Source organism: Marmota flaviventris, chromosome 13, assembly GCF_047511675.1.
Source record: "Marmota flaviventris isolate mMarFla1 chromosome 13, mMarFla1.hap1, whole genome shotgun sequence".
Lineage (NCBI taxonomy): Eukaryota > Metazoa > Chordata > Mammalia > Rodentia > Sciuridae > Marmota > Marmota flaviventris.
Genome location: NC_092510.1, coordinates 82,770,170 through 82,795,113, shown reverse-complemented (window position 1 = coordinate 82,795,113; position 24,944 = coordinate 82,770,170). Strand labels below are relative to the sequence as shown.

Here is a 24,944-nt window from a genome sequence, read left to right as displayed (position 1 = left end):
TGGCCTCTTTTCTGGTCCCCATTTGCCCCTCACCTCAATTTCTCATCTGTTTTTGCTTTTTTCCTTGGTATTGGGGATCAAAGCCAGCACCTCATGCACGGCATGTTAGGCACAAGCTCTTCCATTGAGCTACCCACAGCCCTTGTCTGTTTTTGAAAGTTGAATTCTAGATAGACGGTATCTTAAAGCTGTTATTCAGTGCCAAAAAACTTCATGACTATGAAGCTGTTTAATGGGAAAACTAAGATATAATAAGTTTGAAGTGAGAAGCAACTCTAAGAAACTTTAGAGCTTTAAACAGTAGTGATCAGAAGCATTAAAAAAGGGGAGCTTTCCACTGAGCCACATTCCTAACCCTTTTTAAAAAAACTGAGACAGGGTCTCACTAAATTGCTTAGGCTCTTGCTACATTCCTGAGGTTGGCTTAAACTTGCAATCCTCCTCCCTCAGTCTCCTGAGTCACTGGGATTATAGGGTTGAGTCGATGCGCAGGGTTCAGTATTGTAGTTTTTAAAATTAACAGTGAAAATGTTTATGGGATATGGGGAAAACTGATATGGAATCCAGGCCCCATCAAAGTTGTAAATAGGGCTGCACATAATGTGTGCATAAACAAGTTCTTGTAGGATGCTCACTTAACTATTTTTCATAAATTTATCTTTGGTGATGGTGGGGCTGGGATGAAGGACTCTTTTCATTTTAAATTTTATGATATTTCTAATCTTTGTATTGTTTACAAAGATAATGTAAATTTTTGCCATAAAAACAACACAGGAAACGAGTATATCTTTAGTGTTGTGTAAGTATCTTGCACTTTGTTACATCTGGAATGACAAATTCAATTTTCAAGACATTTTTCAGGGACTTGGAGATTTCCATTTTAGGAGTAAATGCTATTCCAATTCATTTAGGATCTTGATTTCTTCCTCTTATTAAAAAACAAAAAAACCCAGTATCTGATCTTAGACCTAATTTGTTATGACAGTACTCATCACTTAAGTACAGCAATTACGCAATCCCTGAATTCGAATTCCATTTTTCAAGTGCATGGGATTACATTTTCCATTGTGCATGACCTCATGGACAAACTGAAGGAAAAAAGTTAATCGATATCAAAAATAAAGTCATTCAGGTTGCCAAGAACGTATAAACAAAAATTTAATGGCTCGTATAAGCGTATACAGTTCCACCGGAACACGTAACTTAGCGAATTTCCTTCATTCCGCAGCCCTGGTCCCTAAGGGCATCTGCAACCTACACCTCCCTGCGGCCTGCGCGGGCCGTTCGCGGCGCCGGGGTTCGCCCGGGCCTGAGTCAGCGCCGGGGCTGAGAAGTTCGGCGGGAGGCGCAGGGCGGGGCTTCCTCCCGCCGACTCCGAACCCGGCTCTACTTTCCCGAGTCCACGTCTCTTCCTCTGGACAGGCGTGTTTCTTCAGGTCGGGCCCCGCCAACGTGACAGCGACAGACCTTTAAAACCCGAGCTTCGGCCCCGCCTCGAGGATCTCCCCCGGCAGGAGCAGCCCGGCTCAGCTCCTCACCGACTGAAGCGCGCGGCTTCACGGGCCCGGCCAGCGGGACACCGCGCTCCTTGGCCGCCACCTCTTTGAGGCGCCCTCCACAGTACCCCAGGCATGGACACCGGCTCGGACTCAGGTCAGAGGCCCACGCGTCCGGCTAGCGCTGGGGCCGCGGTAGGCTGCTCCGCGATGGCGGAGCGGCTAGGCCCGGCCGCCCGCGCCGGCCGCCGCGTGTCGGGTCCGCGTGGGGAGCGCCGGCGGGGCGGGCGGCGGCAGGTGGGCAGGACGAGCCGCGAGCGAGCGAGCGAGGGCGGGCGGGCGCGCGAGGGGCCCAGCGGGGGGGCCGCTGGGAGGATGGCTCAGCTCTTTCTAAATATAAAACCGGCGTGAGTCGGGCGAGCGCGGCGCGGAGCCGCAGAGCCGCCGGGCGGGCCAGGCGCGCGGGGAGTCGGCCGCACAGGCGGAGGTGGCGGCGGCGGCTCCGCAGAAGGGCGAAGCTGCGGGAGCGCCCGAATCGCGAGCTCGCGGGGGGCGGCGAGAGCGACGCTCGCAGCGCGGAGGACGCAGACGGCGGCGGCGGGCGGGCCTCGTGGGCGCAGCGCGGCCGGCGCGAGTGACCGAAGGCGGCACCTGGCCCCTGCAGCACCGGGAGCCGCGAGTCCCCCGCGCCGCCCGTCCGCGCCCTCCCCCTTCCGCCCCTCCCTCAATCCCTTCCCGGCGCAACATGGCTGCGGCCGCCGCCTCCGCCTCCCAGGACGAGCTGAGTAAGTGCCACGGCCGAGCCTGCGGCTGCGAGCCCGAACCGGCGCCGCGCAGGCCGGGGGGCGGCGGCCGGCACCCGGCCAGAGGGCCCGGACGCGCTCGCGGGGCGCCGGGCCGGGCCGTGCAGGCGGACGGCTGCGGTGGCGTGCGGGGGGCTGGGGCGCTCGGGCCTGGCGGGCGGGCGGGGCGCGGGACGCCGCCGCCGGCGTTTGTAGGCCTCAGGTTTGCACCGTCACGTTGCGAAATTGAAACCAGAGCCCCGGGCGGAGCCACCCCTGCCCGAGATCCGCCCCGGCCCCCTGCCCGCGGTGCCCGGGGTGGCAGGCGGCCGGAGCCCCGGGGTGATGGGCAGCGCCGGACGGTCCAGTTTGACCCTGCCATGCCTCTCCCCCTCCCCGGTCTTGACTGTTGGGCGAGTTCTGGAAATGGAGCTTCCAGGAGGGGGAGAAGGTGCCTTTCTGTGACACACTAGAAATCAGTCGAAAGGTCACGGAGAGGCGGTGACCCTTAGTAGGAGCCGGGAAGGCAGAAGGGCCTATAGGGTCGCTCTGCTAGTCACAGGAGAAACCACGGGGTGACAGCGCTGTCAGAAAGGAGAACCAGAGCATACTCGACCCTAAGCGTTGCAGTTTTCCAGGGGACCTTGATCCTTGCTTTCGGAGAGGGGTGGTCACCCTGAATCCCAGGTCGCCCGTCTGCCGCCCCGGTTCGCCTCAGTGCTTTGTGGGAAGTGTAGTCCCTGGGTGTTGCAGGCCTATGCTGGTCATAAATATTCAACTTTCATAGGACAAGTAGGGTAATTTTTGATTGCGTTTTTGGTGGTCGGTTAGTTAAAATGCTTTAGGTTATTTGCCCCCCTTCCCATGCTGCCCTTTAGTTTGTAACAAAAACAAAGGTGTCATTTGGAGATGATGTGGGTTTTAAATGGAAGCATGGGCGAGGTGTTGCAAGCTGGTATTTGTGAAGCTTATGTTGTTAAAAGCTCCTTCTGGATTTCCATATGAAGGTAGTTATAAACTTAATTTGTGTTTCTTTGGTGCTTGGCAGTTTAAAGCTACTTTTATATACATGATCTCACTTTTACCCTCATAACAACCTTGTGAGGCAGGTAGGTGGGAATTATCCTTGTTTTAAAGAGGAGGCAGGTTTACAGAGATTAAGTTCCTTGCTGCTTTGACACAAAACTGGTGGAACAGGAGTACTGTTGGTTTTTTGAGCTGAAATTAACACTTGGTGTGGCCCTGGACAGGATGGAGAGTGTGAGGAGACAAGGTCTCATGAGGTGGTTAGAGGTTGACATGGTTTAATAGCCACAGGGGTTGGTTGCATGTGAATCAGTCCCTAGGGAGCATCGCCAGGCTTTCTGAGGAGATCAGTTCTCTTCTCTGATTTTATTTTTATTGTGGTAAAATACACAAAACAAAATTTAACATCTTAACCATTTTCTAAGTGTACAGTTCAGTGGTATTAAGTGCATTCATGTTGTGCAACCATCACCACCATCCATCTTCAGGACTCTTTGCATTTGCAAAACTGAATTCTGTACTCATTAAACAGTACCTCCCCATTCCCTTCTTCCCCTAACCTCTGGCAACCATCATCCTATTTTCTGTCTTTCTTTGACTACTCTAATTACCTCATCTAAATGGTATCATATAGTATTTGTCTTTTTGTGATTTTTTTTTTTTTTCAAGATTCATCCACGTTGTAGTATGTGTCCAAATTGCCTTTTAAAGGTTGAATAATATTCCCTTATATGTATACACCACATTTTCTTATCCACTCATCTCTAGGAACATTTGGGGTTGTTTCCAAATTTTAGCTATTATGAATAATGCTGCTGTGAACATGGGTGTACAAATATCTCTTTGAGACCTAGCTTTCAGTTCTTCCTGGTATATGCCCAGAAGTGGAATTGTCACCATACTGGTTTGTTTTTGTTTTGTTTTGTTTTCTTTTCCTTTTTGAGGTGCTGGGGATTGAATCCAGGGCATTGCTCATGCTAGGCAACCTCTTGACTCTGAGCTACATCCCCAAGCCTTGTCACACTGTTTTTCATAGTGACTACACATTTTACAATCCCCTTAGTACTTCATAAGGATTCCAATTTCTTCACATCCTGGCCAATATTTGTTATTTTCTGTATTCTCAGTAGAACCATCATAATGAATGTGAGGTGGTCTGATTAAAAAAAAAAAAAAATTGGGGTACCACATGCTGTCTGACTTCTTGTTGTGAGCATGAAATGTTAAAATCTCAATTACCAGTAGGAATCGGAAACAAAATGAGAGGAAGAATTGGATATCATTTTAAAGTTTCAGAGGTATTTATTCAGCATAAATTCAGTATATTCTCAGTTTGCTCCCATATATTGGGTACCTATCAAGATGCTGGTAGTACTTCTGATTAAGGGATTTAATGGCTTTAGCATCTAATGAAAAAGTTAGGAACAGATAATCTAGTTCTAGCCTTTGGCCTGGTGTGGTGTAACTTGCTTTTAGTCTCAAGTTTGCCTATAATCCCAGACACTTGTGAGATCAAGGCAGTAGGATAGGAAGTTCAAGGCCAACTAGAGCAATTTTGTAAGAACCTGTTTCAAATTAAAGGGGGGAAAAAAGAAGAAAAAAAAGGGTTGGGATGTATCTCTTGGTAGAGTGCTTGGTTTAGCATGTGGGAAGCCCTGGGTTGATTCCCTAGTACTGAAATTCTAGCCTTTCCACTATTTTGTTTGGTCAATAATTGGGTACAGAAATCTCTTTTGACTTGGTTTCTGCATTTCTTCAGGAGAGATTAAATACTTGGCAATTGGTACCTTGGACTAACTAACTTGGGACCATATATACGTGTGTGTATGTAAATATGTAGATGTACACACACACACACACACACACACACACTGATTAAGAAATTTCAAGTGTTTTTATTTTCAGGATGGCTATAATAAAAGGGGATATGGCTGATAAAAGGTGCTTCTTAAAATTCCCCAGAAAAGGAGGCAATTATCTGAATATCTGCTATTATTTTTATTTATTTATTTTTGAGGTGGGACATTGATGTGTTCCCAGGCTAGTCTTCAAATCCTGGGCTCAAATGATCCCCCACCTCAACCTGTAAGTGCTGAGACAACAGGTGTATGCCACTGCACTCAAGTTGCTATTATTTCTGACTAGTAGATGATAATAGAAGCAAACCTTTGGGTGCCAGCATTGTTTTCTTCATGTAATATTTTATTGTGAAACTCTTCAAAGAGAAAAATTGAAAGTGAATATTCATATACCTACCATCTAGATTCTACTTTTGACAGTTGACCAGCTCTATTAGATCTGTCCATTTTTTGTTCCAATTTTTTCATTAAAAATTTTTTTTGCTTTTACTTTTTTTTATTTTGGAAAAATGCATCTAATATAAAATTCGTCATTTCTAGGTATACAATTCAGTGTCATTAGCTCCTTTCAGTTGTATCTGCCACCATCCTTTTTTTTTTTTTTGGTCCACAGCTCCTTTCAGTTATATCTGCCACCATATTTTGTGGAGCTTCTGAGAAGAGGAATTGATTATTGGGTTTTTCTAATTAATTTAGTTGTATTAAAATTTTTTGGTAGTATCATTGAACAAATAAAAGTTGCCAAAAGGTAGGTAGGCAGGATAATCTTGGGTTGAGTCTTGTTAGAATTTATGACCTTGTTGCAAATCCCATGTAATCTTCACTTTAAATCAGATAATTACGATAGAAAATAGTAAAACTATTTTTTCTTGAGGGTTTACCATGTATTCTGATTGCTTTGTACCTATTTACTGATTGAACCCTCATAACAACCCTAATTCTGTTATTGACTCGGTGATGGAGCTTTCCTCGTTATACTGTCAGGACTTGAACTCTGTCTTTGAATTCAAGTGAACTCTGTCACTTGAATTCTGTCATTCCAAAATTAATGTTAATTGTGCTCTACCATTATATTAATCTTTCTGCAAGGAAGAATGTACAGTTTGTAACAAGATCTGGATAGATTTTTTTTTAATGACTTGCTGCTATCTAGAAGGAATCTCTTATATAAAATATGGCAGTGTTTTGATGTTTGTTGAACAGAACATACTAAATTTTTGGATAAAATATGCCAAAAAGAGAATAATTAGTTCAGACTGTTAAAGGTAGTTCTGAGATCTAGTTTGTAACTTACTTAAGATCTATCTGGCCTGGTACGGTGGCACATGCCTGTAATCCCAGTGGCTCGGTGGCACATGCCTGTAATCCCAGTGGCTCGGGAGGCTGAGATAGGAGGATCTCAAGTTCAAAGCCTGCCTCAGCAACAGCGAGGTGCTAAGCAACTCATTGAGACCTTGTCTCTAAATAAAAATACAAAGTAGGGTTGGGGATGTGGCTCAGTGGTTGAGTGCCCCCGAGTTCAATCCCTGGTTACCCCCCAAAAAAAGATATTTCTATAATTTTCTTTATTTTTGGAGTCATATTTGCAAATCAAATAAAATTCATGCAGGGCAGGTGGCTAGTTTTTCTTCTAGTGTATTCCTCTGTCAGTTCATGGAAAAGTTGACATTATAGTTACATTTCAGCACTGGTCAGAGGTTCCTGACAGAAGGAAGGGAGTATTTGAGACTTGAGACTTTTCACCTGGTAGCTGCTTACTGGTTTCATATTATGGGCTTTATAATTATAAGGTATCCTTAGAATCTGATCTTTGTTGGGATAAAGACAACTCATGAAAGAGCAACAGCCTGTAATCTTAAAGCATACACTATTAAATTTGACCATTTGACATAGCCAGGGGAAACTTGAGTCTCACAAATTGGTCAGATAATCAACATGTAAAATATCTTCTGAGAGAGCCTCTACCAATGCCAGGAATCCCAGTGACTCTTTTAGAGGATGAGATTTAGGAACTGTGTGTGTAGCTGAATGTGATTCTGTGGGCCTACTCAAAAAGCTCCAAAGAGATGATCCCTTTAATGATAGCCATACATGCTACTGAGCTGATCCGTGTGGAAAGGCACCTTTACATTTTGTTTACTTAACCAAACAGTAGGTTAAGATGGAAAATGAAGATGGTATTTTTATTTTTTAATCAATTTTCATTCCATTTTTTTTCACTTCTACCCTATTCTATTTTGAATTATGCTTTCAGTAAACTGTGGTATTTAAAAAAGGTCAGTGTCAATAAGAATTGTTGGCACCAGGACTCTGACCTTGTTCAGTAGATGTTAAAATTGTAGACACTGCCAGTGTGCTCAGATGGTTTGATCTAGTTGCTGATCTTTCCTTTAAGCCCTGGCCATTTCTCTGCCCTCATGCTTGCCATCTTTTGTAGCATTTTTTTACCTGCACATTTTCCAATTTAGTAAGCAGACTTTTAAAATTGAGTAAATAATTTATGATCCTGTCTCAGAGGGCTTATGTTAGAGACATTTCTATATCAGCATAAATAGCTAATATGAAGCATGATATAAAAAAATGCCCAACGTAGATCCTTGGAAACTTCAAGGAATGCTTATAACATTCCAGGGTAAAGCAACAATGGCTTGAATTGAGACATGGAGGTGGGAGAGGATTGTGTGTTTTCAGAAAAAGCTTAGTAAGTCTGATAGGAAAGGAATGGGGATATTACCACTATGAGAAGAAGTAAGAAAGGAGATAAACATCAAAGTCTGAGATGAGGCCCATGCTGCTTTTTTGATTTGGGATCTTGAGCAAATTACCTTACCTTCCTGGGTCTCAATTTCTTTCTCATAAAATTGGGATAACAAGAAACACACATAGTGTTATTAGGATTAGTGTAAACAATTAAGCTCTCTATAAATTACTTTTAATATTTTTGGTGTGGGGGGGCAATAGCAGATGATGCTGGGGAAGATAGTTTGGGACTAAGGTGTTGTATGAATTCTAGCACAACAAGTTTGGACTTTGTTCTGCAGACAGTAGAGAACTATCAAAGGCCCATAAGTAGGGGTATAAAATGTGTAGATTTGCTTTATAAGGATAACAGCTGCCAGTGGGGTAACACTGATCATAAGGATTCAGAGACCAAGAGCCACAGGACTGATTAGGAGGGCATGGCAGTGGCCAAAGAAAAGAAATTTACTATGGGCCAGAGTAGATGAGGTTATTACAGAGAGGAATGAGTTAGAGATGAATCCAGGAGTCTAAATTAAGAGACTGTACAATGGAAGAATAGAGGAAAGTATAACTTTTAGGCAGATTTAGGGAATTGGAAATAAAAGTGAGAACAAATTTGTGTTCAACAAATATTTGTTGAATAAATGAAATATTGCGGCACTCATGTTGAGTTGTTTGGGAGACTGTTTGAGACTAAAGCCTCTGGAATCGGAGTCAGAGTCAGAGCTGGTTTTGAATTCTGGCTCTGCTATTTTTTTGGTTAACGTGTCCTTGAACACATAATTGCTAATTTCTGGGCTTTGGTTTTCTCATCTGTAAAATGGGATAAAAACAAAACCAGTCACACAGTATTATAAGAATGGGAAGAGAGAATTCATGATAAGAACTTGGCATAGTATTTGGTCCATAGATTGCAGACGTGTGGGAACTTGGTTCTGAGGCTTGGGAGAGTGTGGAAATGATGATGGAATCATAGGAGTGGATGAATCGATCAGAGAACAGCTGTTTGTGGGCCATATACATTTAGGGTGAGAAAAGCCAGGGAAGGAGATGAGGAAGGAGTGCTGGGTGGTGAGTTATAGGTTACTAAGATTATGACTATTAATCATTTATGTTTTCAGTTGTAATGTCCTAATAATGTGTACATACTAACACTTTTAAAATTTTAATGTAAGGTTTTAATATGTTTATGATATATACACACATGTGATAAAATATGTTGTATTGGTATTGGAGTTTTTTTTAGTCTTCAGTGTATAATTATCATTGTATTTTTTTAAGCATTAGCATTTTCTCAGTAAATTCTGCTTATGGACATATTCTTTATTCTTTCCCAAACTTGGTAATCACATTATTTTTTACTTTTCATTCTGAATTTGCAAAACAGGGCATTAAAGATTTTAGCAAAAAATGAAAAGTGCTTATTTTAAAAAAAATGATAGCTATGCGTATAAATCTTTTAATTGTATTTTTTTTTTGGTGTTCTAAATAATAGATTCTTTATACAATTGCGTATGTACGAGTGGATGAACATACCATTGGTGATCCAGAGGATTTTTGTCAAGATTGGATAAACCATGTATCACATTGATTGTAGAGGTTAGTAGAATTAGTTCCTGAGGATGTGTGCATTTTTTTGTAGCAGCATTTAAAAATGCATCGATTATCAGGTGGCATTTTCCCCCCAAGATCTTAGGTTTTTTCCTTGCCCTATTTTCTGGCTATCCTGAGAGAATCAGTGAAGTTCATATTAGTTTGTATATGCCTGAAGCCTCTATTCTCTCTGATGATAAACTTTAAAAAAAGAGCAAGAAAGAAGAAAAACGTAAAATTTGAAGATGGTGCTTAGCAGTGTGCACAGGGGAAAGATAATGGGTGCTAGTTTACAAATAACATTATCTGCCACACAAAAGATTTCACATGCTCTAGGAACATACTCGTGGAGTTAATTGTTTTATTTATGAAAAGAGGTATTGAAGGAAGCATTATCATGGTAATTGGATATTCCTGATTCTGCTATTTTCAAAGTGCACTGTGATTTAAAAAAAAGCCACTTAGTTCTTCTTCACTCTGAGTTAGTTCAAGAATATGGTGTGACTTTTACTCTTGGATGGTATAGAATGTCTTTTGAAACCCTGAAAATTCTGATTGTAATTCTCTGATATTAGGATTCAATATCCAGTGACTTCTTGGGATTTTGAAACTTTAATCCAAAAGTGCTTTTTGTTGCTATCTTCTAATTTAATTCTTAGAGTTATTTAACTACTTTTCCCTTAGTATATTCTACTACTTTTTGGTAGGTATAATGTTAATTATGGTTTGTGGTGTCTTAATTCATTTATGTAGAGTTTTGAGGGATGATATATTTTATAATCAAAGTTCAACTTCAGAATAAAATTTGACTTTTTTGTGTTATTTGAGAAATGGAAAATTGGAGGGTTTGGAAGAAATTGTTCAGAAGAGCAATGAGAGTGTTGTTTATTCCTTCCTAGATCCTTGAGCTCTTACAGCTTTTGGGCCTGTGAGAGATGTTTTAAGGCCTTTATGATATACTGAAGACAAGCAGGTCATACCACAAATGCTGGGATTTAAATAGTACAGAAATCAGGAACATTCTACAGTTTACCATTCAAATGAGCTTTTAAAGTAATTAACTGCTTTGGGTAGATTTTTACTATCCTACTCTTATGTAGAATACATTGCTTCCTACAAACTGGCTTTCATAAAGTAATCCTTTTGCTCATCACCTGATTACATCTGATTTCTAATTTGTGTATCTATCTGCCACCTCCTGGCTCTGGGGGAGAGGGCCTCCTTGGAGATGAGAGCTTGTGGACCTCAAAGTGTGTGTTAGAAGTCTGGCACTTATTCATGACATTTAGGATGTGGATTACTTGTTTTATCACCCAGCCCAACCTTGCCAAGCTACCCCTAGGACTTCCTTCTCTTCCTCAGGTGTGTATGAGGGGGGTAGAGTGGGTGAGGGTAGAAACAGGATGGAGGCTTGGTGCTAGCAGGGGGAGGGGTAGCCTTGTTGATCATTCACAGGCTAGGACTTCTGTTAGGGAAAGCAAGACTTCTCTTTTCATTTTCCTGCTTAAAGGGCCTAAACACAAGTGTATCTGGATGCAGGGGTGTCCCGATAGGAACATCTGCCTTTGCCTTGTGATGGTGCAGACTAGGGGACAGGAAGATGATCTGATTACCTTAATTTCGGAGAGAAGGGTTTCAGGGTTACTGGCACGGACTGCATTAGCAGAGACCTTCTGTCTAGGACTTAATTATCTGTGAAGGTTTTCTTGCTACCCATTGGGCTGCCCTGGCTTCAGGGAGGCAACTCCCATAGGAACTTGGATGGATTGTCTCGTTCCAGGAATGAATCTTCTCCCCACTTGCAACATATTATATTGGTGGTTAATGTTGGATAACTTAACATTCTCCTTTTAAGGACATTTGCATTTAATTGAGTTCCTTAAAATATAGGATAGAGGTAGAAGCAAGCCTGTACTTAAAATCATAGGATTAGAGCTCAGATTTCATATTTCTAGTCTTCCCTCCCCTTCCCTCCCTGCCTTCCTCCCTTCTTTCCTTTCTTCCTTCCTTCCGAGATTGAACCCAGAAATAGTGTACACAGATTTACATTCCCAGCGAAGTAGGGCCTCACTGAGATGCTGAGGTTGGCCTCAAACTTGTGATCTTCCTGCCTTAGCCTTCTGAGTCAGTGGGATTACAGGTGTGTATCACCGTGCCTGGATAGCCATTAATTTCTAAAGAAGCATCTTGCTGGCTTCATTTGGATTTTGTCAAGTATTAGAGTGATATTTAGTGATTTGAAATGACATTTAGAAATCAAAAGATGAAGTGGACTTTAAGGGCTAGTACCTGGTTAGATTTATAACTCATAGAATTATCTACTAGAAAACATTGAGAATTATCCACAAAGTCTAGATGCCAGGCAGAGCTCTCTTATTCTTCATAGTTTTAGTCTCAAACTCCTAATTACAGGGATCATCAAAGTTCAGAGTTGCTCATTCTCTTCCTTGATCCCCAGCCTGTTACTTCCAGTTTTCATATAATTCAGTTCCCATATTTAACGTTTGCACTCCCATTTCTGGAAATGCAGCTAACCCAAGCATTCCAAGAGTACACTCTTGAAGATGTGATGAAGTCATAGGGAGAGGCATTGTTTTAGAAGCACTTGATCTTCTACAGTTTAACTAGTTTCTCCCCTCCCCTCTTCCTTAACCTCTCTTCTCTTCTCCTTTTCACCCTTTTCCTTTCTTTTCTCTCCTTTTTTCTTTCCTTCAGATCAAACCCAGAGCTGCCCATACCAGGTAGGTGCTCTTCTACTGAGCTACATCTCCAGCCCTCTTTTTCTTTTTTTTTTCCCTCTCTGTAGTAACTGTTGCACTCCTGCTGATTTGGAGCAGAGCCATTCTGCCACATAATCAGATCTTCAGGAATCTCACTTTTTAAATTTTTACAACTTCTAAACACTTGTCATACTATTAAAAATATAAAGTCCCGGGCTGGAGATGTGGCTCAAGCAGTAGCATGCTTGCCTGGGTTGTGTGGGGCGCTAGGTTCGATGCTCAGCACCACATACAAATAGAATAAAGATGTTGTGTCCACCGATAACTGAAAAGTAAATATTAAAAAAAAACTCTCTTTCTCTGTCTCTCTCTCTCTCTTAAAAAAAAAAAAAAAAGATACAGTCCCTTTTCCAAGTGATTCTAATTTAAAAATTACCAGGAGTCCCCTCCTTTCCTGTACTACAGATGTTAGACTATAGATTTCTAAATAGCCTTTGTAGTGCAGGAGGAGTTAATACTTTAAACATTCAGCATTTATCAGCAACTATTCTCTGCAAGAAACTGAGTTAAGTGCTGGGATAAAAGAAATTAAGTCACAGTTTCTCAACTTGAGCTGGAGGAAGATGGAAACAAATGAGTAGGCAGTCAGATAGAGTCAGATTCAAATCACACCTCAAATAGTCTGGAGAAGGGAAGATTGGACAGTTACATATTATACAGCAAAAGGTAATTTTGCTAGAAGAGGAATTGAAAAGGGTTGTGAAAGTCTTCAGGGTCAGCATGGAAGGCGTGTGTGTGTGTGTGTGTGTGTGTGTGTGTGTGTGTAGCATGTGGTATTTAAGCTGGACTTCAAGCCGGACAGATTTGGATGTGTGGAGATGGAGGGATGATCTGGAGCAGTTGGGAGAATATTTCCTTTTGAGTGACTTGCTTGGTCAAAATAATTGGGCTGCGAGAATTTATGGCATACTTATGAAGCTCTTAGGATTTGGATTGTTTTTTTGAGAGTGTTTAGAGGCATAGTTGAGAAGGTTCCTTGGAGCAAGATCGACCTATGCTTGGGATGGACTCCCTCTCTGATCTGATATTCATCCTAGGCATAAGGGAGCTGCTTATTATTTTTTTTTAAGTGGTCTCTCATGGAAATATATCTTTGTTTTCTTGGTGAAGGCATTCCTTTTATATTTGAACGCAGTTGAAACTGGCTTAAGCAAAAAATGGGCACTTACAAGGAATCAGAAAGTCTTATGGAACCAAGAGGGCCTTCCAGAGGTCTTTGGAACTAGGGACTAGAAGCTATTCAGATTTTCTTCTAGCTTCTCTCTGGGCTTCCATGTTTTTCTTTCTTCAGATCAGCTTTCTCTGGTTTTTTTTTTTTTTTTTTTTTTTTGTTTCATGGGGTAGGCTGCAGATGCCCATGTCATATCTTCTAGCTTGCTTTTTACAGATCCACTCAGAGGAAGCTTGGCATTTCTGGTCCCAATTCTGAATGCTTGAAGAAAAGATGAATTTCGTTTGTGATCCACCCCTCACACATTGGCTGTGGTCAGGGTTCAAAGTCTAATTAGATTTAGTATCTTCTCTATCTTGTCTCTTAGGCTGTGCTGTAAATTTAGTATACTAGAAGGAGGTTTGGGTTTGTAGGTGGACTGCCACTTACTAGCTTTGAAATGTTGAATATTTTTTTCTAGGCTTTATTTTCCCGAATGTAAACTAGAGCTGATATTACCTGCTTCAGTAGATAGTATTTTAGAGAAAAAATTGAGTTCTAGTGTGTAGTTAGAGGATAAAGATTTCTTTGGGTTCAACTTCTGGTTCTGTGTCTTATTAGTTTGGTGACCTTTGACAAGTCAGTTAGATCATGAAACTCAATTTTCCCTTTATAAATGCACACAGTATCTGTACCACACCAAGTTTTTCTGAGACTCAAAAGGCCATGTGACCTGGCATGCACAAGACCCTGGGTTTGATCCCCAGCATCTAAAAAAAATTTTTTTTTTTTTTTGCATAAAAGGCCATTTGATTCAAATGTACGAATCAGAAGAGGGTAAATAGTATTAGGAAGATACTTCTTTGTGAAATATTCTGTTATATCTAGTATAATTCTATGGTTACTGGACAGATCATTTAAAAAATATTCTGTAGTTTTAGGTTATTAGTTAATTTATGATGTAATGGACAATGGTCTAGGTATTTTCACCTTTCCTGTCAATTTCAGCTTTACACTGAGACTCTATCCTTATTTATTGTAGTTTTTATTTTTTTGCCAGAGATTGAGCCTGGGCCTCACACATGCTAGGCAAGTGATATACCAGTAAGCCACATCCCTAGGTCCTTACATATATTTTGAAATTTTCTTTTATATGCAGAAAAAGTGATACTATTTGTATAAAATTTATACAAATAGTATAAAAACTGTGAAACCTTTCAACCCCCAAAATAACCATTTTCTCTTTCTTGTTTACGTAAAGTAACACGTACTTTTGAAGTAAGTTAATAATAACCTGGAATTAAACAAATGGAAAAGAATCCTCTGAAATTCCACCACACAGAGGTGATCAGGGATAGTCCTTTCCCTGTTCCTTTTGACAGTTTTTTTTTTTTTTTTGCTTACTTTCTAAGGAATGTTTTTGATATTCAGGTTTTCCTGAGAAGGTGGTAACATCTAAGCAAATTGATTTGTTGCTTTTTCCATACACACACACACACATACACACACACACACACACACAAGGAATAATGATGTAAGTGAAAAAGCAGTAATTGTAATTCAAGTCCAGTAGGAAAATAGCTTTTCCTCATTAACTCAGAAGTCTAAGAGTTGTATGTTTTGGAGAGTTCTGAAAATTTGTGTGGGTAGTTTTTATTTCTCATGAATAATTTAACGTTTTCAGAAATACTGATGGCTAAAGGTGTGTAGCAGGGGACCGAAGTCTTTAAGTTTTCTTTTTTTGGTGGTACTAGGGATTGAACCCAGCCCCAAATCCTTAAACTTATACTGATGATTTTTATCTTAGAGGTAGGAGGAGAGAAGATTCTTTCTTTGTCTTTTTTTTTTTTTGCTATGCAGAGTTGAACCCAGGGGCGCTTAACCACTGAGCCACATTTTCAGCCCTTTTTAAAAGTTTTTGTTTTAAGGCAGAGTCTTGCTAAATTGGTTAGGGCCTCACTAAGTTATTGAGGCTGGCTTTGAACTTGCGATCTTCCTGCTTCAGCCTCCTGTGTTGCTGGACTCCTTCTTTAAAGAAACTAAAGACAAATGAATAATATGAATTAGAGAATTATTTAAAGGAAAGTAAATGAATATACTTACATTCTTGACAGTTTTTTCCCTGATAAATATAATAGTTGACATGAGCTAAACTGGAAATTGTTTTTTTTTCTGTGATTTAAGATTGTCAGGGTTTTAATATTTTCCTTTGAGATCAAACGTTCCTGTTTTTGTTCATCTATATACTGCAAGGTTTCTTTCAAGCTTGAATATTTTGGAATTAAAACATTTTGTTCTTATACTTGAAACATGAATTCTTTAAAAACAATTTGTGTATTTTTTTTCAAATAAAAAATTAAATGTATTTTTACTGAAGAATATTTGAAGAGTACATGAAAATGTAAGGAGAAAAATACCTGACAAGAACAATTTAGAGGAGGAAAAGTTTATTTTGGCCCAGATTCCAGAGGTTTAGTCCATGGTCAGCTAGGCTCATTGCTCTGGGCCCAAGAGAGGCAGAACATGGTGGAAAGGTGTAGTAGAAGAGTGCTGCTCCACTCATGGCAGCCACTGAAGCAGAGCGAGGGGGAAGGGGTTACAAGAAAGATGGCCCTTCCAGGGCATGCCTCCAGTGATCTACTTTCTCCAGCCACACCCCACCTGTTTATTGTTACCACTCAGTCCATTCAAATTAGGATGGACTGATTAGGTTACAGTTCTCACAGTCCAATCAGTTTATCTCTCAATGTTCCTGCATTAACACAGGAGCTTTTTGGGTACATTTCATATCCAAATCACAATAGATGTGTATGTGTTCTTTTAAAAATAATGAAATATTTAAAGTAAAAAGAGAAGTAATAAGGAACAATCTTATGAAGACTATTTTTTTTTGTAGTGCTTATCGATTGAGCCCATACACTGATCATGTTAGGCAAATGCTCTCTGCTACTGAGTCGTTGAGTCGTTATTGCAGCCCTTTCTGAGGACTTATTATTGACAGATGTAAGACTTGACCTATTATTGTCAAGTCTTTATAATTTTTTTAATTAGCTTCAGATCTTTAATTTTTCCTTGCAGTGAAAGTAATTTTCTTTCATTTTAAAAAATAACATTAAAGAGAGTTCAGACTTCCTGTGCTACTTCTTGCCATCTCATTTTACTTCTCCTTTTTTCCTTTCCTTTTTTCCCTTCCACTTAGAGGTTGTCATCCTGTGATGTTTGTATCATATGCCATATATGTAAAATTTAGAAACTTTGCATAAGTGGGTCCATATTGTACATATCTTTCTTTACTTGATCTTAGACAAAAGGCCAAGAAGTCAGATTAAAAGCTTGAAGTCATACTTAAAGCTTTTCCAAGAAAAGTGAAAAGGGAAAATTAAAACTCAACCCACACACAAACTCAAGCACAAAGCATAAAACAGGAATATATTAAAATTAAAAATATAAAAGACTATAAAGCAAAAGAATAAGCATAAAAATCTACATGTCTTTTAACTAAAAATGTACACATTTTTCTGCAACTTGCTTTGTTTCATCTTATATTTTTCAGAAATAGTCCAATTGGCCCATGTGACATGAAACTCCTGTTTATTTCCACTGTTGTATGACAGTGCCACGGTTTCTTTATTTGTTCTTCAGTTGACTGATGTTTAGATTGTTTTCGTATTTTTGCTTTTACTAACCTTGTGGCTATGAACAGTTTCATTCGTGTGTCCTAACTTTATCTCTTTTTAGGAAAAAAACATTTTCCAGAACAGTGCTACACAAAGTATGGTCGGAGGAAATATTTCCTGAGATTAAGGAACTTTCATCAGAATATAAGTATTACTGTAAATTTAACATTTCTTATCCTAGTAAGAGTTTCTGAAGGAAGTAGAACTAAAGAACTCTTTACTCAATAGTTTGTAGATGGGCTATTGATTAGTAGACCTGCAAAGTTGAAGTGCATGTGTCTCTCCAACTTTACTGAAGATGACTTTATTAGAGAAGTGATCATATCAGTGTGTATTCCCCTACCCTCGAGAAAACCAGAATTCCTCTTGGTTTATTTTAAGTCTTTACCAACAGTTGATACTGTTAAATTTGGAAACTTTATTTTTTTGTTGTCAGGCATGCAAAATAGTAGGTCACTATTGTATTAATTGTGCATAGGCTGGGTATGGTGGTACACACCTGTAATTCCAGAGACCAGACAGGCTGAGACAGGAGGATGGCAAGTTTGAGGCCAGCCTCAGCAACTTAACAAGGCCCTAAGCAACTTACTGAGATCCTGTCCCAACATACCAACACACACAATAAAGTGGGCTGGGGATGTGGCTCAGTGGTTAAGTGCCTCTGGGTTCAATCCCTGTACCCCCCCCCCAAAAAAAAAAAAAAAACTGCGTATATGTGACTAGTGGCATGGAACATCCTTTTGCATATTATTTGATATTTGTGTCTCTTCTCTGAATTGCCTATTTGTATTTTTTTGTCCACTTAGAAAATTGCATTATTTTTCTTCAGTTGTAGTTCTCTATATTCAATTTCTTAGTTAAAAGACATTGTAGAGGTCTGGGGTTGTGGCTCAGCGGCAGAGTGCTTATGCGAGGCCCTGGGTTTGATCCCCAGCACCACATAAAAATAAATAAACAAAATAAAGATATTGTGTCCAGCTAAAAAATAAATATTTTAAAAAAGACATTGTAGATATTTATGCTTATTCAATTGCTTTGTGTAGTCTTTTATATTTTTAATCTTAATATATTCCTGTTTCATGCTTTGTGCTTGAGTTTGTGTGTGTGTTGAGTTTTAATTTTCCCTTTTCTTGGAAAAGCTTTAAAGTCTTGCTTTTATACCCATGTCCTTAATTTACTTGCAAGTGATTTTTTGGGTATTTGATATTTTTTTCCATGTCATTGAATGGTTTCTTTTTTCTCTAATATTTTTTTTTTTTTGTTTGCTTTAGATGTTGTTGGGGTTTGAACCTAAGTCCTCCTGCATGCTTATAAGTATGTGCTCTACCACCGAGCTACACCCCCTAGCCGTTTGCTCTGATTCTTCATGTAATTTTTGCCAATCTCAAGTTTCATGCATTTCTAGTTCTCTTTCCATGTTCTCTATTTTAGCCTATAGGTTTGTCCATTTCTGTATTTTCATCAGCACAGTCTTAAAATTGTATCCCAGGGCAAATTTAAGGGCTTCATTCATGCTAGGCAAGTGCCCTACCACTGTGTAGCATCCCCTACCCTTTTCAGTTTTTTTTTTTTTTTAAGATAGGTTCTTGCTGTTGCCCAGGCTGGCCTCAAACTTGTGATCTTCTTGCCTCAGTCTCTGAGTAGTTGGGATCACAGGTGTGCACTACTGAGTCTTGTTACACAGTCTTAATTAGTAGTTTTAATAAGTCTTGAAATCTAGTCAGGCCATTTACTTTTGTTAAAAATTATCAGTTATTCTTGGCTCTTTAATAGCCCCATGTTCCATTCATATTCCACATGAATTTTATACTCAGTTCTTTAGGTTTCATGAACTCTGTTGTCTATAGAGTGTGTTTGCGGGGGAGCTGCTCACTTTGCAATATTGATTTTATTTGTCAGTATTAATGCTATTTACCAGATATTTTTGGTTTTCTCTTCTGGGCGCAAAATAAAATTTAGTGCCTGGAGGCCTTTTGGTTGGGAATGGAGCTGGGGCATGTGATTAGTTTAACCAGTGATTTGGGCAGAGAGATTGGGAATATGGCACCAGCCCGCGGTGTTGGAGATGGGATTGGTTCTGTCAGCTGACTACTTAGCAGAACCCTTCTTTTACCTATGGTTGATGAATAGTGTCAGCAACTAATATTGTTTCTTTAAGCCGTGTGGATTTTGGCATTATTATCACAAAATGATCCAACCTATTCTGTCTGATACAGAAATTCATGGATATTATTATTCTCTATTTATTCTGGTCTTCTCTTATGAGTTACAGTTTAGATTATAATTTTCTCTATAAAGGACTTTGATATGTTTTATTAATTTATTTCTAGATACTCTACAGTTTTTATTGTTGTATTGTTGTTGTAAATTAACACCATACTCCTCTACTTCCTCCTCCTTTTTCTGCTTCTCCTTTTTTTTTTTTTTTTTGCAATACTGGTGATGGGTCTCAGGGCCTTGCACATGCTAGGCAAGCACTCAGTCTCTGAGCTACATTCCTTTGGCTGTCCTCCTGCCTCAACCTTCCAAGTAGCTGGGATTATAGTTTGAATTACATCTGGCTAAATTAATAAATTCTATTTTTATTTATTTATTATTTTTTAAATATTTTTTAATTTTTTTTATTATTAGTTGTTCAAAACATTACAAAGCTCTTGACATATCATATTTCATTCATTTGATTCAAGCAGATTATGAACTCCCATTTTTACCCCGTATACATATTGCAGATTCACATCGGTTACACATCCACTTTTTTACATACTGCCATACTAGTGTATGTTGTATTCTGCTGCCCTTCCTATCCTCTACTATCCCCCCTCCCCTCCCCTCCCCTGCCCTCCCATCTTCTCTCTCTACCCCATCTACTGTAATTCATTTCTCTCTCTTGTTTTTTTTCCCCTTTCCCCTCACTTCCTCTTATATGTAATTTTGTATAACAATGAGGGTCTCCTTCCTTTACCATGCAATTTCCCTTCTCTCTCTCTTTCCCTTTCCCCTCTCGTCCCTGTTTAATGGTGATCTTCTCATGCTCTTCCTCCCTATTCTGTTCTTAGTTGCTCTCCTTACATCAAAGATGACATTTGGCATTTGTTTTTTAGGGATTGGCTAGCTTCACTTAGCATAATCTGCTCTAGTGCCATCCATTTCCCTGCAAATTCCATGATTTTGTCATTTTTTAGTGCAGAGTAATACTCCATTGTGTACAAATGCCACATTTTTTTTTTATCCATTCATCTATTGAAGGGCATCTAGGTTGGTAAATTTTATTTTTAAATATTTAAATTTATTTAATTTTGTAGTGCTATGATTGAATCCAGGGGTGTTTTACTGCTGAACTACATTCTTTTTTATTTTTATTGTGATACAGGGTTTTGCTAAATTGCCAAGGCTAGCTTCAGACTTGCAGTCCTTCTAAATCAGTCTCCTGAGATGCTGTGATTATATACATGCACCACCATGCCTGGCTTAAATCACTCATTTAAATATTTTTTTTTATTTGTTCTTTTTAGTTATACATTACAGTGGGATGTATTTTGATATACATACAGGGGATATAACTTCCTATTTTTGTGGTTGTACGAGATGTGGAGTTACACTGGTTTTGTATTCATATGTGAACATAGTGAAATCACTCATTTAAAAAGCTACTTTCTGATTCTTTGTTCTGATGAATCTCAGTTGATTTCTGTATTTTTCTTTTTTTTTGGAGAATTTTAATATTTATTTATTTATTTTAGTTTTCGGCAGACACAACATCTTTGTTGGTATGTGGTGCTGAGGATCGAACCCGGGCCGCACGCATGCCAGGCGAGCGCACTACCGCTTGAGCCACATCCCCAGCCCTGTATTTTTCTTTAAATATGTATTTTTTTTAATTGTAGGTGGACACAATACCTTTATTTTATTTTTATGTGGTGCTGAGAATTGAACCTAGTGCCTCACATGGGCCAGGCAAGTGCTCTACCACTGTGCCCCAGCCCCAGTCTGTGATTTCTGTATTTTGATCTTACATGGAACATGATAACTTTCTTATTTTCTGTTCCCCGTCTCCTATAATCTATGAAATTGTTTTTAATATGACCTTTTTTTTTCATGTTTTATTTTCTTGAACCCTTTAGTTCAGTTTACTTAGAAGTGCTGGTAATATACATTTTTGTTTTGTTCCAGTTTTGCATGCATATATTTGGTATAGGTTTTATACAGAAATGCTTCATCAGATTATGGTAGTTTTCTTCAGGGCTGTTCCAAATACACATTTATAAACTGTGTACTGTGAGAGACTGGGGTTTTGTAATTTATATTCCCCAGACTTCTTTACCAGCTAGCTTTTTGGTTTTAGATCTCTTTTCCTGTGGTAATAATAGTATTCTCTTTTTTCTTTTTTTCCCTTCTAGGAATTTCATTGTTTTACTTTTTACATTTAGATATTTATTTATTTTTTGGTGCTGGGGATTGGATAAAGTGCCTGTGCATGCTAAGTACATGTTCTACCAGTGACCTACACCCCTAGCCACTCATATTTAGATTTATGATCCATCAGGATTTGATTTTCTTTTACATCTGATGACAGGGATTAAGTTTTATTTCCCCATTTTGCAATACAGTTGATCTACAACCACTTATTGAAAAGACCATCACTTACTTACTGCGTTGCAATGGCAGTTCTCTTATAAATCAGACAACCTGTGTTTATCTTTTAAGAATTTTTATTTTGTTTAACTTGTTTGTTTGCTATTGCACTATGCCATACTTTTAATTATTGTAGCTTTTAGTGAGTCTTGAAATCTGGCCATCTAAACTGTTTTTCCTTTTTAGGATCTAATCTTGGCAAATCTTGGCACATTTTCTTTTACCTTTTTTTTTTCCTTTAAGATCATCTTGGCAAATTTTGGCCATTTGCATAAATTGTAGAATCAGTTTTGCTATATTCCTGAGAGTGTCTATTGGATTGTTATTGTATAGTCCGTAGGTCAGTTTGGGGAAAACTGACATCTTTCCAACACAAGTTCAGTAACCTATATCGAAAATTGTTGATACCAGAATTATTTTGGGCTTCTTATTTTATAATATTTGCACATATATAATGAGGTAAATTGGGGATGGGACCCAAGTCTTAACCACAAAATTCATTTATGTCTTTTGTATACTTCATGTACTGTATAGCTTTTCATTCATATATGTCATTTCATTCATATATGTCAGCTTTTCATTGCTGTGACCAAAATACCTGATCAGAACAACTTGGAGGAGGAAAAATTTATTTGGGACTCATGATTTCAGAGGTCTCAGTGCGTAGATGGGTGAGTCTTTTGCTCTGGGCCCAAGATAAGGCAGAACATCACTGCCGAAGGATGCTCAGGAGGAAAGCTGCTCACTTCGTGGCAGCCAGGAAGCTGAAGGAGAGGAAAGAAAGGATGGTGCCAAAACAAGACCAAAATCCAACCTGACAAACGGGTTCTACAACTTCACTTGTAACTCCTGGTACAGCATCTAGAACACATGGCTGTGATACAAGGGATTCACCCTGTTAGCCTTCCTGGTTGCAGTTTAGATGGACTATCTTTTCACCTGGCTCTCTCTGTAGCCGTTAATTTTTCTTGGCAGACAGTCCATGTTACTGGCATCTTTTTTAATTCATGGGGTCTCCATTTCAGCTTTGGCTCTACCTTTACAGCTTCAGGGGCAGCCCACAGGGATTTTGGCCCTGCTACACTTCATCTGGTTTTGCAGGCCTTTCTTTGAAGCTTCCACGATCCCTTAATTTGAATCGTGCGTCGTGCGTTTCTGCAGAGCCAGCACTATATAGATGATGCCAGGGTTTTCTGTCAGCTTGTGCACTGGTTGGACTCCCTGGAGTCATGGCTATAGAGGTCTCTGGGTGCCTGGGCGATTGAGCCTTGTGAAACTTTTTCTCAGGCCCCCCTGTGGAAGCAGGACACCCCCATGATCTCTCCTCAAAGGAATTTCCCCTTTTATATCCTTGAGCCTGCATGGGTGTGGTCTTGCAAATTCCTGGGATGTCTTCAGGCCATTTTTCCTGTTGTCTTGTGCAAAGTATTCTCTTTAGTGACTATAATCTCATTCACAATCAGGTCTTCCTTGGTCATGTGTTTACATGCACTTTTCTGGTCAAACTGTAAGTTTTTAAAATCCTTCAGCTCTGCTTTTGCTCTGGATACTCACAGTAACCTGGCTAAAAACTGGTAGCAATATCCATGCTACTGACTGACTGCTGTGCTACCTTGAATTTCCTCTGCCAGATTAATTAGTCTTTCACCTTTAAATGTAGCCTCACACAGATTCAGGACATGGGCAAAATGTAGACAAGTTCTTTTCCAGAATATAACACAAGTGGCCTCTCTAGTCCAATTCCCAGTAGAGTCCTCATTTCACTTTGAAACCTCCTGAGCACAGTCTGCATTCCTTTTGGCAGTCTATTCTTCTGAGCTCCTACCAGAATTGCCCAGTAAGCTATAAACTTTTAAGGCTTTTCTAGCCTGCAATCTCCAGATTTGAATTTTTTAAAATTCCTCTTGCATACCAGCTCTAAAGGCTTGTGAATCTCATGATTAGGCTAGTTGCAGCAGTGACCTCACTCTCAGTACCAGTTTTGTGTTAGCTTTTTGTTGCTCTAATCAAAATATAATCAGAACAACTTAGAGGAGGAAAAGTTGATTTAGGACTCACTGTTTTAGAGGTCTCAGTCCACAGATGATTGAATTTATTGCTGTGGGCCCAAGGTGAGATAGAGCATCATGGGCTAAGGGTCCAGGGAGGAAAGCTGCTCACTTTATGGCTACCAGGAAGAAGAGAGAGAGTAAGGGAGAGAGAAAGAGAAAAACGGGCCATAGGGAAGATGAATCCTTTCAAGGCAGTCCTCAGTGACCTCCTCCTCCAGCCATGACCCACTGGCCTACAGTTACCACCCAGTCAGTCCATTCAAACTAGGATGGACAACTTGGTTACAGTTCTCATAATCCAATAATTTCACCTCTTTTTTTTTTTTTTTAAATGAGAGAGAGAGAGAATTTTTTAATACTTATTTTTTAGTTTTCGGTGGACACAACATCTTTATTTTTTTTATTATTTTTATGTGGTGCTGAGGATCGAACCCAGCGCCCAGCACCCTTACCGCTAGAGCCACATCCCCAGCCCATAATTTCACCTCTTAACATTCCCGCTTAACATACTTAGTTTTTTGGGGGATACCTCATGTCCAAACTATAATATATACAATAGCCTGAGGGTAATTTTATATAATATGTTTTGTGCACCTGTGTTTTGCTGTGATTTGTCATGTTAGGTCCAGTGTGGAATTTTCTGCTTGTAACATCAGGTCAATGCTCAAAAAAAGTTTTGGATTGTGTAGTGTTTCAGATTTCAGATTTTTGTAAAAAATCTTAGGAGTCCTTAACTAATACTGAGTTTCTGATCCATGAATATGGTATACACTTTTTAAAAAGTTTTTCTTAATGTCTCACAGCTGTGTATTTTAGTAGTTTTCTGTGTAGAAGGCTTGCACATCTTTCCCTAGATTAATTTCTAGATATTTAATTTGTTTTAATATCATTGAAATAGGTGTTTTCAAATTTTATTTTTAATGATTTGTTGCTGGCATAGAGAAAAAGCAACTGATTTGTGTATTTTTAGTCTAGTAATTCATATGTATTTTTAATGTATTAAATGTATCATCTACAAATAATGAATATATTTCTTCCTTTTCAATCTTAATACATCTTATTTTTCTTACTGCTCTGAATAAAATTTTCAAGACAAATCTGAATAGAATTGTTAATAGTTAATAGAAAGTAAATGGTTTAATCTCCCACATCCTTT

General features: G+C 39.4%; 1 protein-coding gene across 4 annotated transcripts in view; it reads left to right on the top strand.

The window, feature by feature from the left end:
* The first annotated feature begins 1,301 nt into the window (after nt 1–1,301).
* Ecpas (Ecm29 proteasome adaptor and scaffold) overlaps nt 1,302–24,944 on the top strand; it is a 114,847-nt gene continuing 91,204 nt past the window's right edge. Inside the window, exons 1-2 of one of the 4 annotated variants that reach the window (XM_071600832.1) lie at nt 1,302–1,653; nt 9,401–9,504. In XM_071600832.1, the coding sequence (XP_071456933.1) occupies nt 9,483–9,504 (22 nt within the window). In that variant the 5' untranslated portion in view covers nt 1,302–1,653; nt 9,401–9,482. Of the gene's footprint in view, nt 1,654–1,897; nt 2,282–9,400; nt 9,505–24,944 lie in introns of those variants that run through there. The other 3 variants (XM_071600833.1, XM_027942974.2, XM_071600831.1) reach the window with 3 other exon arrangements.